The sequence below is a fragment of the Procambarus clarkii genome, chromosome 38, assembly GCF_040958095.1.
Source record: "Procambarus clarkii isolate CNS0578487 chromosome 38, FALCON_Pclarkii_2.0, whole genome shotgun sequence".
In the NCBI taxonomy this organism is placed as follows: domain Eukaryota; kingdom Metazoa; phylum Arthropoda; class Malacostraca; order Decapoda; family Cambaridae; genus Procambarus; species Procambarus clarkii.
The window spans coordinates 25391249-25408474 of record NC_091187.1 but is presented as its reverse complement, the minus strand read 5'-3'; the positions used below and the strand labels follow the sequence as shown (position 1 = coordinate 25408474).

The 17226-nt window shown below is 44.0% G+C and overlaps 1 protein-coding gene across 4 annotated transcripts in view; it reads right to left on the bottom strand.

Moving 5' to 3' along the window:
* LOC123771973 (basement membrane proteoglycan-like) overlaps window positions 1-16742 on the bottom strand; it is a 206229-nt gene extending 189487 nt beyond the window's left edge. For 2 of the 4 annotated variants that reach the window (XM_069337894.1, XM_069337893.1), the window contains exon 1: window positions 16594-16732. In XM_069337894.1, coding sequence (XP_069193995.1) covers window positions 16594-16596 — 3 coding nt within the window. In that variant the 5' untranslated portion in view covers window positions 16597-16732. Of the gene's footprint in view, window positions 1-16593 lie in introns of all 4 variants that reach the window. The other 2 variants (XM_045764831.2, XM_069337892.1) reach the window with 2 other exon arrangements.
* Between the last annotated feature and the right edge of the window lie 484 nt (window positions 16743-17226).

Sequence of the window (17226 nt, the reverse complement as noted above, 5' to 3'; positions counted from 1 at the left end):
CGACTTGTCACCTCTCCTGACAACTATCTCCTTGTTCTCACGAAGGCTTTTAGCTGCCGCTCTAAGCTCGGGGGACAGTATGGTGCTTCTGTAGTTGCCTCGATTCTTTCCTCCTTCTGCAATAAGTTCTGCTTGTAAGGTATCTTTGGTAGTGACCTTCTTTTGTGTCTCGAGGTCGAATATGTCGTCCAACAGAATTTCCAACTCCACTTTCCGGGCCATTTCACTCGGTCTGGACATAACATGACAGTTTATGCCCAGATTTAGGAGAGTGACTTGGTCCTCAGTGAGGTTAATTCCTGCAAGGTTCAGGAAGCCATCTCTTGGTCGTGGAATTGCCATAGGTCCTCCATATAATGTTGTTAGTTTCTTGATAATCCTTGTTTCAGTGCTGAGGTGATGTTGGTCTGTGAGGATGTCGAGGTGTTGTTCAATGCGGGTACGGATACTATGGTCGATGTTGCTATTTCTCCACTCGTTTGTAGCATGAAGTAGTTGCGTTTTTTTGGCTTTGATTTCATTCTCTGCCTTGTATATCTGATCACGAATCAGATCCTGGCGATATTTTATCGTGAAGGCTTGATTCCTTGCTGCTGGGTCGTGCACTTTAACATTAGTATATTTTGGTAGCAGTCTTTCCTGTAGACATATTTTATTAAATATGACCGAAAAAGTAAGATTAATAATTCTAACACGAATTTTCTCAATCTTTCGTACATTATGCTTCACTGTTGGAGGTAAATTAAAAATCACTTCTCCAAAATTCATTTTTATTTCTAGTCTGACGCGACACGGGCGCGTTTCGTAAAACTTATTACATTTTCAAAGACTTCACAAATACACAACTGATTAGAACTTGCGTTTCCCTGATTTTATATCTACATTTGAGTGAGGTGGGAAGGGTGATGTGGCATTACATTTTGAGTAAGGTGGGAAGGATGATGTGGCATTAGAGGATATTAATAGGGTATTAAAAGTATCAACACAAGACAGAACACGAAACAATGGATATTGAATAGAAGTGTTTGTAGAAAGCCTATTGGTCCATATTTCTTGATGCTTCTATATTGGGGCGGAGTCTTGAGGTGGGTAGAATATAGTTGTGCAATAATTGGCTGTTGATTGCTGGTGTTGACTTCTTGATGTGTAGTGCCTCGCAAACGTCTAGCCGCCTGCTATCGCTGCATCTATCGATGATTTCTGTGTTGTTTACTAGGATTTCTCTGGCGATGGTTTGGTTATGGGAAGAGATTATATGTTCCTTAATGGAGCCCTGTTGTTTATGCATCGTTAAACGCCTAGAAAGAGATGTTGTTGTCTTGCCTATATACTGGGTTTTTTGGAGCTTACAGTCCCCAAGTGGGCATTTGAAGGCATAGACGACGTTAGTCTCTTTTAAAGCGTTCTGTTTCGTGTCTGGAGAGTTTCTCATGAGTAGGCTGGCCGTTTTTCTGGTTTTATAGTAAATCGTCAGTTGTATCCTCTGATTTTTGTCTGTAGGGATAACGTTTCTATTAACAATATCTTTCAGGACCCTTTCCTCTGTTTTATGAGCTGTGGAAAAGAAGTTCCTGTAAAATAGTCTAATAGGGGGTATAGGTGTTGTGTTAGTTGTCTCTTCGGAGGTTGCATGGCTTTTCACTTTCCTTCTTATGATGTCTTCGATGAAACCATTGGAGAAGCCGTTATTGACTAGAACCTGCCTTACCCTACAGAGTTCTTCGTCGACTTGCTTCCATTCTGAGCTGTGGCTGAGAGCACGGTCGACGTATGCGTTAACAACACTCCTCTTGTACCTGTCAGGGCAGTCGCTGTTGGCATTTAGGCACATTCCTATGTTTGTTTCCTTTGTGTAGACTGCAGTGTGGAAACCTCCGCCCTTTTCCATGACTGTTACATCTAGAAAAGGCAGCTTCCCATCCTTTTCCGTCTCGTAAGTGAAACGCAGCACGGAACTCTGCTCAAATGCCTCCTTCAGCTCCTGCAGATGTCTGACATCAGGTACCTGTGTAAAAATGTCGTCAACATACCTGCAGTATATGGCCGGTTTCAAGTTCATGTCGACTAAGACTTTTTGCTCGATGGTACCCATGTAGAAGTTTGCAAACAGGACACCTAGGGGAGAACCCATAGCGACCCCATCTACTTGCTTATACATGTGCCCATCCGGGCTCAAGAAGGGTGCCTCTTTAGTACAAGCTTGGAGTAGTTTCCTCAGAATACTTTCTGGCATGTCAAGAGGAGTACAGGCTGGATCACGATACACTCTGTCGGCTATCATTCCGATTGTCTCGTCCACAGGTACGTTGGTAAACAGCGATTCTACGTCCAACGAGGCTCTTATCCCTGTGGCCCGTGCGCCCCGCAGTAAGTCCACAAATTCCTTTGGAGACTTCAGGCTGAAGGCGCAAGGAACATAAGGAGTCAGCAGGCCGTTGAGTCGCTTCGCCAATCTGTACGTGGGTGTGGGTATCTGGCTAATGATTGGCCGAAGTGGGTTTCCAGGCTTGTGCGTCTTGACATTTCCATACGCATATCCAGGTTTATATTCCCCAATGATCTTTGGCAGGTGGAGTCCGGATTTCTTGGCGTTCACAGTTTCGATCAGTTTGTTGACCTTTGCTTTTAATTCGGCTGTAGTGTCCTTCGTTACCCTTTGGAACTTAGTTTGGTCAGAGAGTATGATGTTCATTTTCGCCAGATATTCGTCTTTTTTAAGAATGACATATATTGGCGACTTGTCACCTCTCCTGACAACTATCTCCTTGTTCTCACGAAGGCTTTTAGCTGCCGCTCTAAGCTCGGGGGACAGTATGGTGCTTCTGTAGTTGCCTCGATTCTTTCCTCCTTCTGCAATAAGTTCTGCTTGTAAGGTATCTTTGGTAGTGACCTTCTTTTGTGTCTCGAGGTCGAATATGTCGTCCAACAGAATTTCCAACTCCACTTTCCGGGCCATTTCACTCGGTCTGGACATAACATGACAGTTTATGCCCAGATTTAGGAGAGTGACTTGGTCCTCAGTGAGGTTAATTCCTGCAAGGTTCAGGAAGCCATCTCTTGGTCGTGGAATTGCCATAGGTCCTCCATATAATGTTGTTAGTTTCTTGATAATCCTTGTTTCAGTGCTGAGGTGATGTTGGTCTGTGAGGATGTCGAGGTGTTGTTCAATGCGGGTACGGATACTATGGTCGATGTTGCTATTTCTCCACTCGTTTGTAGCATGAAGTAGTTGCGTTTTTTTGGCTTTGATTTCATTCTCTGCCTTGTATATCTGATCACGAATCAGATCCTGGCGATATTTTATCGTGAAGGCTTGATTCCTTGCTGCTGGGTCGTGCACTTTAACATTAGTATATTTTGGTAGCAGTCTTTCCTGTAGACATATTTTATTAAATATGACCGAAAAAGTAAGATTAATAATTCTAACACGAATTTTCTCAATCTTTCGTACATTATGCTTCACTGTTGGAGGTAAATTAAAAATCACTTCTCCAAAATTCATTTTTATTTCTAGTCTGACGCGACACGGGCGCGTTTCGTAAAACTTATTACATTTTCAAAGACTTCACAAATACACAACTGATTAGAACTTGCGTTTCCCTGATTTTATATCTACATTTGAGTGAGGTGGGAAGGGTGATGTGGCATTACATTTTGAGTAAGGTGGGAAGGATGATGTGGCATTAGAGGATATTAATAGGGTATTAAAAGTATCAACACAAGACAGAACACGAAACAATGGATATTGAATAGAAGTGTTTGTAGAAAGCCTATTGGTCCATATTTCTTGATGCTTCTATATTGGGGCGGAGTCTTGAGGTGGGTAGAATATAGTTGTGCAATAATTGGCTGTTGATTGCTGGTGTTGACTTCTTGATGTGTAGTGCCTCGCAAACGTCTAGCCGCCTGCTATCGCTGCATCTATCGATGATTTCTGTGTTGTTTACTAGGATTTCTCTGGCGATGGTTTGGTTATGGGAAGAGATTATATGTTCCTTAATGGAGCCCTGTTGTTTATGCATCGTTAAACGCCTAGAAAGAGATGTTGTTGTCTTGCCTATATACTGGGTTTTTTGGAGCTTACAGTCCCCAAGTGGGCATTTGAAGGCATAGACGACGTTAGTCTCTTTTAAAGCGTTCTGTTTCGTGTCTGGAGAGTTTCTCATGAGTAGGCTGGCCGTTTTTCTGGTTTTATAGTAAATCGTCAGTTGTATCCTCTGATTTTTGTCTGTAGGGATAACGTTTCTATTAACAATATCTTTCAGGACCCTTTCCTCTGTTTTATGAGCTGTGGAAAAGAAGTTCCTGTAAAATAGTCTAATAGGGGGTATAGGTGTTGTGTTAGTTGTCTCTTCGGAGGTTGCATGGCTTTTCACTTTCCTTCTTATGATGTCTTCGATGAAACCATTGGAGAAGCCGTTATTGACTAGAACCTGCCTTACCCTACAGAGTTCTTCGTCGACTTGCTTCCATTCTGAGCTGTGGCTGAGAGCACGGTCGACGTATGCGTTAACAACACTCCTCTTGTACCTGTCAGGGCAGTCGCTGTTGGCATTTAGGCACATTCCTATGTTTGTTTCCTTTGTGTAGACTGCAGTGTGGAAACCTCCGCCCTTTTCCATGACTGTTACATCTAGAAAAGGCAGCTTCCCATCCTTTTCCGTCTCGTAAGTGAAACGCAGCACGGAACTCTGCTCAAATGCCTCCTTCAGCTCCTGCAGATGTCTGACATCAGGTACCTGTGTAAAAATGTCGTCAACATACCTGCAGTATATGGCCGGTTTCAAGTTCATGTCGACTAAGACTTTTTGCTCGATGGTACCCATGTAGAAGTTTGCAAACAGGACACCTAGGGGAGAACCCATAGCGACCCCATCTACTTGCTTATACATGTGCCCATCCGGGCTCAAGAAGGGTGCCTCTTTAGTACAAGCTTGGAGTAGTTTCCTCAGAATACTTTCTGGCATGTCAAGAGGAGTACAGGCTGGATCACGATACACTCTGTCGGCTATCATTCCGATTGTCTCGTCCACAGGTACGTTGGTAAACAGCGATTCTACGTCCAACGAGGCTCTTATCCCTGTGGCCCGTGCGCCCCGCAGTAAGTCCACAAATTCCTTTGGAGACTTCAGGCTGAAGGCGCAAGGAACATAAGGAGTCAGCAGGCCGTTGAGTCGCTTCGCCAATCTGTACGTGGGTGTGGGTATCTGGCTAATGATTGGCCGAAGTGGGTTTCCAGGCTTGTGCGTCTTGACATTTCCATACGCATATCCAGGTTTATATTCCCCAATGATCTTTGGCAGGTGGAGTCCGGATTTCTTGGCGTTCACAGTTTCGATCAGTTTGTTGACCTTTGCTTTTAATTCGGCTGTAGTGTCCTTCGTTACCCTTTGGAACTTAGTTTGGTCAGAGAGTATGATGTTCATTTTCGCCAGATATTCGTCTTTTTTAAGAATGACATATATTGGCGACTTGTCACCTCTCCTGACAACTATCTCCTTGTTCTCACGAAGGCTTTTAGCTGCCGCTCTAAGCTCGGGGGACAGTATGGTGCTTCTGTAGTTGCCTCGATTCTTTCCTCCTTCTGCAATAAGTTCTGCTTGTAAGGTATCTTTGGTAGTGACCTTCTTTTGTGTCTCGAGGTCGAATATGTCGTCCAACAGAATTTCCAACTCCACTTTCCGGGCCATTTCACTCGGTCTGGACATAACATGACAGTTTATGCCCAGATTTAGGAGAGTGACTTGGTCCTCAGTGAGGTTAATTCCTGCAAGGTTCAGGAAGCCATCTCTTGGTCGTGGAATTGCCATAGGTCCTCCATATAATGTTGTTAGTTTCTTGATAATCCTTGTTTCAGTGCTGAGGTGATGTTGGTCTGTGAGGATGTCGAGGTGTTGTTCAATGCGGGTACGGATACTATGGTCGATGTTGCTATTTCTCCACTCGTTTGTAGCATGAAGTAGTTGCGTAAATGAAAAATGTAATAAGTTTTGAAAATGTAATAAGTTTTACGAAACGCGCCCGTGTCGCGTCAGACTAGAAATAAAAATGAATTTTGGAGAAGTGATTTTTAATTTACCTCCAACAGTGAAGCATAATGTACGAAAGATTGAGAAAATTCGTGTTAGAATTATTAATCTTACTTTTTCGGTCATATTTAATAAAATATGTCTACAGGAAAGACTGCTACCAAAATATACTAATATATATATATATATATATATATATATATATATATATATGTATATATATGTATATATATATATATATATATATATATATATATATATATATATATATATATATATATATATATATATATATATGTCGTACCTTGTAGCCAGAACGCACTTCTCAGCCTACTATGCAAGGCCCGATTTGCCTAATAAGCCAAGTTTTCCTGAATTAATATATTTTCTCTAATTTTTTTCTTATGTAATCATAAAGCTACCCATTTCATTATGTATGAGGTCATTTTTTTTTATTGGAGTTAAAATTAACGTAAATATATGACCGAACCTAACCAACCCTACCTAACCTAACCTAACCTATCTTCATAGGTTAGGTTAGGTTAGGTAGCCGAAAAAGTTAGGTTAGGTTAGGTAGGTTAGGTTGTCGAAAAAACATTAATTCATGAAAACTTGGCTTATTAGGCAAATCGGGCCTTGCATAGTAGGTTGAGAAGTGCGTTCTGGCTACTAGGTACGACATATATATATATATATATATATATATATATATATATATATATATATATATATATATATATATATATATATATAAAATATATTTATAAAATATATATATATATATATATAAATATATATATATATAATATATAAAATATATATTATATAATATATATCATATTTAAATAAAATATGATATTTGCAAGAAGGCTTTCAAGCACCTTGGTTTTACGGTTGAAATTCATGAAGATCTGGAATATATCTGAATACAATCGCAGGAAAGCTAATGGGTTGTGTGCTCATTGCATTCCTCTGAATTAGGTGTCCACAGTAATGAGCTTCCAGTATTCCAGTACCATAATTGGTTTCCACTGATTATATATCCAGCCCAGAATCAAGTGACAGGTAAAACATGACCGATAACTACACAGAGTATGCTAAGTAAACGTCCAAACGAAAGCTTGAGAATGACCATTATTTTCCAACATTCCAACATATATATATATATATATATATATATATATATATATATATATATATATATATATATATCGTACCTAGTAGCCAGAACGCACTTCTCGGCCTACTATGCAAGGCCCGATTTGCCTAATAAGCCAAGTTTTCCTGACTTAATATATTTTCTCTAATTTTTTTCTTATGAAATGATAAAGATACCCATTTCATTATGTATGAGGTCAATTTTTTTTATTGGAGTTAAAATTAACATAGATATATGACCGAACCTAACCAACCCTACCTAACCTAACCTAACTTATCTTTATTGGTTAGGTTAGGTTAGGTAGCCGAAAAAGTTAGGTTAGATAGGTTAGGTAGGTTAGGTAGTCGAAAAACAACTAATTCATGAAAACTTGGCTTATTAGGCAAATTGGGCCTTGCATAGTAGGCATAGAAGTGCGTTCTGGCTACTAGGTACGACATATATATATATATATATATATATATATATATATATATATATATATATATATATATATATATATATATATATATATATATATATATATATATATATAAATATATATATATATATATATATATATATATATATATATATATATATATATATATATATATATATATATATATATATATATATATATATATATATATATATATATATATATATATGTATATATATATATGTCGTACCTAGTAGCCAGAACGCACTTCTCAGCCTACTATACAAGGCCCGATTTGCCTAATAAGCCAAGTTTTCATGAATTAATATATTTTCTCAATTTTTTTTCTTATGAAATGATAAAGCTACCCATTTCATTATGTATGAGGTCAATTTTTTTTTAATAGAGTTAAAATTAACGTAGATATATGACCGAGCCTAACCAACCCTACCTAACCTAACCTAACCTATCTTTATAGGTTAAATTAGGTTAGGTAGCCGAAAAAGTTAGGTTGGGTAGGTTAGGTAGTCGAAAAACAATTAATTCATGAAAACTTGGCTTATTAGGCAAATCGGGCCTTGCATAGTAGGCTGAGAAATGCGTTCTGGCTACTAGGTACGACATATATATATATATATATATATATATATATATATATATATATATATATATATATATATATATATATATATATATATATATATATATAGATATATATATATATATGTATATATATATATATATATACACATATATATACATATATATATTATGCTCTCCAGTATTATTAACTGGAGAACGACCGAAAACGCACAACATGCCAGCAAATATGGCAAAACTAATGCCAATGGGAACGAAACCCCCCCTCCCCCTGCAACAAGACCCTTGCTCAGAAGCACAAAAGACCTAAGCATTTTTTTTCTACCACAGACATGGCCACACATTTACAATGCTAACCAGCATATATACATTTTCTTCTGTCCTCCATGGACAGGGTTAGAGATGTGTTAAACATATAGTTCAGGACTTTATTGAAATATCAACCACAGAAGGTGATTCGGTGCTTTTAAAATGCTAAGCTAACCTACATTCGTAAATACATAGATACACAGATTTACGTATTCCCTACATAAAGTGTTCGATGTGTCTTTTACATAGTGTCATTAATGTGCATTTACAAAGGTGAAAAGTAATTTTGATCAGCTTCCACATAATACTTTAAACACATACATATACATACACACACACACATACATATAAGTACATATACATATATACATACATATATACACACACATACATTCACATACATATGTCTCTTTTACTCTGACAGGGTGAGATAGCTGATAAACTAGTGTGCAGTTAAGCACTTAATCACTGAAGGTGATTAAGGTGTTTTTACAAGCTCACGTTATATAGTTACATCACATACATACATAATTGATACATTACATGGTCAATCTTGAGTACAAGTCCAATCTTGGGTACAATATCATCAAGTGTTCCAGTACTCATATAGTAATTACACAGTTCAGCATACCTTAGCCCAGGAGGGCGAAAGTCAGTCAGTATGGGACATTCTACAATATAATGTTCAAGAGACTGCATGTTTTCTCATTCACAAAGTTGACACATTGTGTACTCGACATTTGGGTTTTGAGAAAGCTGCCAGATACGTCTATATCCCTTTCGCATTCTGGCCACTAACATCACATTGCCGGGTTCTTGTTTTATTAGTCCCATATGTGAATGTCTCCTCACGATATCTATCATAATACTTAATGCTACAACTTTCAGGTCTTTGTGAATTTGTTAGGTCGGTGAGATCCTCATTAGATATTTGTTTAAGTATTCTCTTTGTCACTGCTAATGAAACACCCATATCAATTTCTATCACTGGTTTTCTACAGGCTGTCTTTGCAAGCATATCAACAGTGTCATGCCTTGAGATGCCAACATGTGATGGTATCCATAGGAATTTATTTTCAAATCTGTTTTCTTTAGCAGCTAAAACATTCATTCGAATATCACTGACTATTTTCTGGGTGTCACTACTATGTGCGTTCAATGCCAGGAGTGCACTCTGCGAATCACAGTATACAAGTCCACTGCCTTTGTCTTTTAAAAATTCAGTGGCAAGGTATATGCCTACAAGTTCGGCTTGAGTTGTACTTGCCCAGTCATTGACGTGCTTCATTGCTGTATGTACGAGAGAAGATTGTTCAAATATATTACATGCACATCCGGTACATCGTAAGCCTTCTTCTACAGAACCGTCGGTATAGCACTGATACACATCGTTACCCATACTCTGATTACTCTCAGTGATGCTTTTGAGTGTTAACTGTTTAAATAATGAAGAGTGCACGCTATCTTTTTTGGGCGCATTTACAAAATCAACTGATAGATCCCAGATATCTCATGGAGTAATTGGTTGATTAATTGAGTTGGGTACATATTTAATATTTTGATGGAGTTGGCTACCTTGTAGAACCAAAATACATAATCAGATTTTGTTCTTCTTCTATAGATCTCAAGTGAGTGCAGCATATTAGAAAGTTTAGCTTGAAACTTCATGTGTTGCCTAGATTTACTCAATGACTTCATTCCGAAAACTGTGCTAATAGACAAAATTCTCTCACTTATAGTAGGTAATTTCAACTCTGCTCTCATGTTAACTATTCTCGTGGACTTTGAAGTCCCAAGGATGAGACGCATAGATTCATTTTGCAAGGTTTCAAGAGATTTCAGCTCTTTGTCTGTATGCAGTGTGAGATGTAGAGCATTGTAGTCAATCACAGAGCTTATAAATGATACATAAAACATTCTAGCAAGTCTCACGTTAATTCCACGATTGACACCAACAAGGACCCGCAAGGGCTTTAATCTCTCCCAGAGTCTCCTCTTGAGAGAAGAAAGGTACCCAGGGTCGTTAATGGGGACACCATTAAAGTATCTGTAAGACTCGCAGTTCTCAAGTGCTCGCCCATCTATATTATAATTGGCTGGTGGAATACCACACGGAATGAGGGCACGAGTTTTCTGTACAGAGATAAGGAGGTGAGCTGAGACAATCCTCAGCTCTAGTAGCAAAAGCGTCGAGCAGAACTTGCATTTTAGGCTCGGAGGCAGCCTGTAAACATATATCATCAGCATAACAAATGACAGTGTCTTCATTATTAGTTGGAAGATCTTTAATAAGTTTATGCATCAGAACGCTGAACAACAAGGGACTGAGGACCCCTCCTTGTGGAGTTCCAAGTTCAAAGTGTGTGCTCTCTGTGCTTTTAACACCATTAAACAAAACATATGCTGTTCGATTAGACAAATAGCCTTTTATCCATTTCAGTAATTTTCCTTGTATTCCCACTTCGGTGAGCTGTTTTAGTATGATTTCTCTGTTTGCTGTATCAAAAGCTGCTGCTAGGTCGATGAAGACTGCTTGAGGGAAAGTGTTGTGTACACACAGTGTCGTGTACTGAGCCCAGGCATAAATCCAAACAGTTGGGGGTGACAGGTACCCCTGTATACGATACATGAGTCGGTTAAGAACAATGCGTTCAAGCACTTTACAAACACACGATGTTAGAAATATAGGTCTATAATTATCTGAGTGTGGTTTGGGGATGGGAACAATGACACTCTTTTTCCAAGCATCAGGTAATGCTCCTTCACTTAAACTCATTCTGTACAACACTAATAGTGGATTACCTGGTACTTGTGAGGCTAATCTCAGTAGACTGTAAGTAATACCGTCCTCTCCAGGAGCAGTTGATTTTCCCATCTTTAGTGCATGATTTAATTCCCATTCAGTTACATCATTAAGGTCCGACACGTCGATAGCTGTACAGGCAAGATTGATGGTTCGTTGTCTGTTGGGGCGTGTGTCATTAAGTTTGTGCTGTATGTTAATAGTAGCAAAGTAGAACCCAAGCACACCGAGCGGGCTCTCCCTAAGCCCTGAGACCCTTCGAGAGAGGCCCCGAGGCAGAACGCACATCCTCGCCCAACATCCTTGAAGAAAAGTCCAAGGGAAAAGCCTCAAAGAAGGGGGTTCACTGGGAGGACCCACAAGCTTCGGCGGGACAATCGGGTTCAACGGCCTCCGTCCCCGCCTCAAATGGGACAACCACCCCCCCCCCCCCCTGGGGCCGCCCGAGTCTCAAATCCAACTAAACTCTGCTCTGACTCCGAAACCCACAGACGTTCAGGAGCCGGCAGTAGAGAGAGAGGAGCAGAGCGAACCACACCAACCGGAAAAGGACCCAAGGGTGCAGATGGAACCAAAGTCGAAGTGACCAACACCCCCAAGTTCGGGTCCCTAATCAAAACGGGTTGGTCGCCCACATTCGAGCGGGTTACCAACCTAGTACGTTGCAATAACTTAACTCTACAATATAATGCGACAGCCGCTTGACCCCTAAGATCTTCCGAAGAAGAATGGGTAAATGGGAGAACGAGCATGGAAAAAGACCCCGCACAACTCCGGTTTAAAGGTGCCGGCGACCAAACAAGCAGCATGACGGAGGCAAAACAGATGATCGTCACCCTGAGAGACGGGCACCGATCAACCTGCAAACTCGCACAAGGCGTGATGGGACTCGGTGGACACATCCATCCACTCAAGCCCCGACGGGGGTTTCTTGGGCCCGCATGGGGAGGTGTCCCTACGGGAAGCCCAGACACTGGTGATGCAAAGCCGGTTGAAACTCGTATATTACGGACAAACTGACCCCTGTGAAGGAAGCAACCTCGGGGCCCGAGAGGAGCCCCGAGGTTGCACAAACGGAACCCAGGCATACCTAATAGGAGGACAGGCAGGAAAGAAACGAAAAAGAAAGAAAAGAACCCCGAAAGTGCACCACAACAACAGGAGGCCAGAGAGAGGCACGTCCGCTGCTTGTATGCCAGCTGTGCAGCCCAGTGCGCCCCAACCAGCAGCAAACACATCCTACCCAGAGCCGAACGAAGGCACCAAGACACAAGCTGATCCCAAGGGCGAGGCAGAAACCAAGCGACCGCTACCCCGAACCCACGGTCCCACTTCCGTGGGTCCCGTGGGACCCGAAATCTCCAGGGAAGATAACCCTGAAACCCAAGGGAAGGTAACTCTAAGCGCATGCAGTCCGAGTACTCCTGGCCAATCCTCCAACGCACAGCAGGTGTCACCGCTAAGATCAAAATCCTGACAGGCAATCGAGACGAGAGCAGACAAATACCCCCAGTCAGTTTCGCTCAACAAACTGGTAGGCAGACGGCCTGCTCGGTGGGGCGGGGGGCCTCCCCATCCTGCTCCTGGGGGGAGGGAGGCCGACGCGTCGGGTTGATGAATGGAATGGAATTATCAAGGAAAAGCGCCAAGCCATGACGACTATATAGCACTGGAAAGGGGTCTGGATAAGGATTTAGGATGGGACGGGGGGAAAAGGACTTGCTTGTTTCCTTATTTTTCTTGGGGGTCAGTTTTTAGCCTCTGTTTCAGTCTCCGGTTGAAATTTTCTACCAGCTGGTGTCAGTTTTGGGGCGCCTGCCTTTCTGGGTGCCAAGAGGACGCTAACACCACCTCGAATTGACAGAGTAGACAAGGATGGATTAACACGGATGGTACACGCACAAAGGAAACAGGTTGAAGCTGAGTACCCAAATGAGCCATAGCGACATTAGAAAGGATTTTTTTTTCAGTGTCTGAGTAGTTAGTTAATGGAATGCACTAGGAAGTGATGTTGTGGAGACTGACTCCATACTCAGTTTCAAAGGTAGATATGATAGAGCTCTAGATGCTCAGGAATCTGTACACCAGTAGATTGACAGTTAAGAGGCCGAATCAATGAGTCGTAACTCAACCCCAACAAGCGCAACTAGGTGAGTACAACGGACCCCAACACCTCGGACGCCACCACCACCGGCGCCACCACCACGGTCGCCAACACCACGGACGCCAACACCGCGGTCGCCACCTCCAAGGACGTCACCAACACGGACGCCACCACCATGAACGCCACCACCACGGACGCCAACACCACGGTCGCCACCACCACGAGCGCCACCACTACGGGCGCCACCACCACGGACGCCACCACTACGGGCGCCACCACCATGGACGCCACCACTACGGGCGCCACCACTACGGACGCCACCACCATGGACGCCACCTCCACGGACGCAAACACAACAGACGCCAACACCACGGTCGCCAACACCACGGGCGCCACCACTACGGACGCCACCACTACGGACGCCACCACCATGGACGCCACCTCCACGGACGCAAACACAACAGACGCCAACACCACGGTCGCCAACACCACGGGCGCCACCACTACGGACGCCACCACCATGGACGCCACCACCACGGACGCAAACACAACAGACGCCAACACCACGGTCGCCACCTCCATGGACGCCACCACCACAGACGCCACCACCTCGGAACCACCACCACGGTGGCTACCACCACGGACGCCAACACCACGGACGCCACCACCAAGGACGCCACCACCACGGTCGCCACCACCACGGTCGCCACCACCACGGACGCCAACACCACGGACGCCACCACCAAGGACGCCACCACCACGGTCGCCACCACTACGGACGCCACCACTACGGACGCCACCACCACGGGCGCCACCACTACGGACGCCACCACCACGGGCGCCACCACCACGGACGCTAACACCACGGACGCCACCACCAAGGACGCCACCACCACGGACGCCACCACTACGGACGCCACCACCACGGGCGCCACCACTACGGACGCCACCACCACGAGTGCCACCACCACGGACGCAAACACAACAGACGCCAACACCACGGTCGCCACCTCCAAGAACGCCACCACCACGGACGTCACCACCATGGACGCCATCACCACGGACGTCACCACCATGGACGCCACCACCACGGACGCCAACACCACGGTGGCCACCACCACGGACGCCAACACCACGGTCGCCACCACCACGGACGCCACCATTAAGGACGCCACCACCATGGACGCCACCACGGTCGCCACCACCACGGACGCCACCACCACGGTGGCCACCACCACGGACGCCACCACCACGGACGCCACCATTAAGGACGCCACCACCATGGACGCCACCACGGTCGCCAACACCACGGACGCCACCACCACTGACGCCACCACCACCACGGACGCCATCACCAAGGACGCCACCACCATGGACGCCACCACCACCACGGACGCCAACACCACAGACGCCACCACCAAGGACGCCAACACCACCACGGTCAGCAACACTACGGACGCCACCACCACCATGGACGCCAACACTACGGACGCCACCACCACGGACGCCAACACCACGGACGCCAACACTACGGACGCCACCACCACGGACGCCAACACCACGGACGCCAACACTACGGACGCCACCACCACGGACGCCAACACCACGAACGCCAACACCACCGGCGCCACCACCACGGACGCCAACACCACGAACGCCAACACCACGGACGCCAACACCACGAACGCCAACACCACGGACGCCACCACCACGGACGCCAACATCACCCAAGCAGCCACACATTGTGGTTAATCACATAATGATTGACACACAATATGGATCACATTTTGAACCCACCTTTATTATGCTCCTATTGTTTAATTTCTACTAAATGAAGAAATAAATATTGTATATTTCCATATTATTTGTATAACAATCACAACAATCAACCACAACTACCACGAACCACAACAATCGACCACTGGTACAAACAACCACCACTATCACCCACCACCACTACCACCAACCACCACTACCATCAATTACCACTACCACCAACCACCACCATCAAGCAACACTACTTTAAACCACAACAATCTTAACCAACAACCCCCAAACCTATCAAGCACCACAATCATCAACCACTACAACCCTTATCCACCACAACCATCATTCACCACAGCCATCAACAATCACTACCATCAACCACCACCACTACAGTCAACCACCACAACCATCAACCACCACTTCCATCAATAACCACTTCCATTAATAACCACTTCCATCAACTTCCACAACCATAAACCATCACTTCCACCAACCACACCTACAACCAATCACAACCATCAGCCACCACTATCACGAACCACAGGAAACAACCACCACCAACAACAACCATCAGCTACCACTACCACCAACTATAACCATAACTATCACCAACCACAACCACCACTACCACCAACCATAACCATCACCTACCAATGCCATCAATCATAACAATCTACAAGCATTGCCACCAACCACAACCCACCAACAACAACCACCACCATCATGGATTCTCTATTAAGTGAAAATAATGAATAAAACATTTAGAACCCACCTTTATAATGCTCATCCTGTTGAATTTCTACTAAATATATAAATATGTTTTGTTTATATTTCTACTTTTGTATATATCATCAATCACGAAAACGACTTTTATGCAACATTTATGGTTGCAACAAAGTCTCACATTTGTTTAGCCAACGTTGTGTGCAGTAAGTTGTAGCAACCTAAGATTGTTTGCTGGGATGACTCGTTACACTCCATCACTCTGCAGGGTGAGCCACTCCTCCCTCACAACCCAATGGTTCGTCTCTGTAGGGTGAGCCACTCTTCTCTCACAGCACCATGGCTCCTCACTCTACAGGGTGAGCTTCTCCTCCCTCACAGCCCCATGGCTCCTCACTCTGCAGGGTGAGCCACTCTTCCCTCACAGCACACTGGCTCGTCACACTACGTAACTCTTCGATAGTTCAAGCTGTTCTGCTGGACATCAGAACAGCTTGAACGACGTGGCAACAAAGACAGAAAAACAATATGAAGTATTACAAGAGACCGTCGCCTACAGAAGCTATGTCATGATTCACGCCTCCGACAAACCCACAGATTACCCTGGCCGGCCTCGGTCAGGACTTACACGGCTCAGCATTTCGTTACGTATGGAGGCTAACTGGTGTGGCCACTTACCATTGTAGCGTTGCGAGTGTGAGAGAGCAGTAGTGCTGCTGGCAGATGTTAATGAAGCACTCCGCCTCGTCGCGAGGGACCGGTCTTTGACCAGGACTCGTCAGAGTGGCAAAGTGCACCTCTCTCTCCCAGGCCGGATGTCACACTGAGCCATCAACAACACTCATATCGCACAACAACTGCCATATAACACCTGGACATTTTATCCCTTTGGATCATCAGAGACTTAAATTCGCACCTGAAAATGTGGAGGCTGACACCTACCAACCGGGCCACAGACGCCTACATGGAGTGGCTCTCAGCAGGACTCAAGTGTTACCCACCTGAGGGTTCAAACCTTCCATTGAGGTTACCCGCCACGCCACCCATATCACACATGGCACTCCATAGTGTCGAAATCAAAAGGAATGGAGTTTCGAGGAGATGGTTATTCAGGGCTGCGAAAGGTTCAGAGACTTCATAACAAGCACCATGACGATCGGAGGACCAATAGTAGTAGTAGTAGTAGCAGTGATATATAACCCACCACCAAATGACAGAAGACCCAGGCAAGAGTATGACAGAAACAACATGGCAGTTAACACTATAATTGAGAGACCAGCCCCTGCTGCCTGTAGAAATCGATCTCATCTG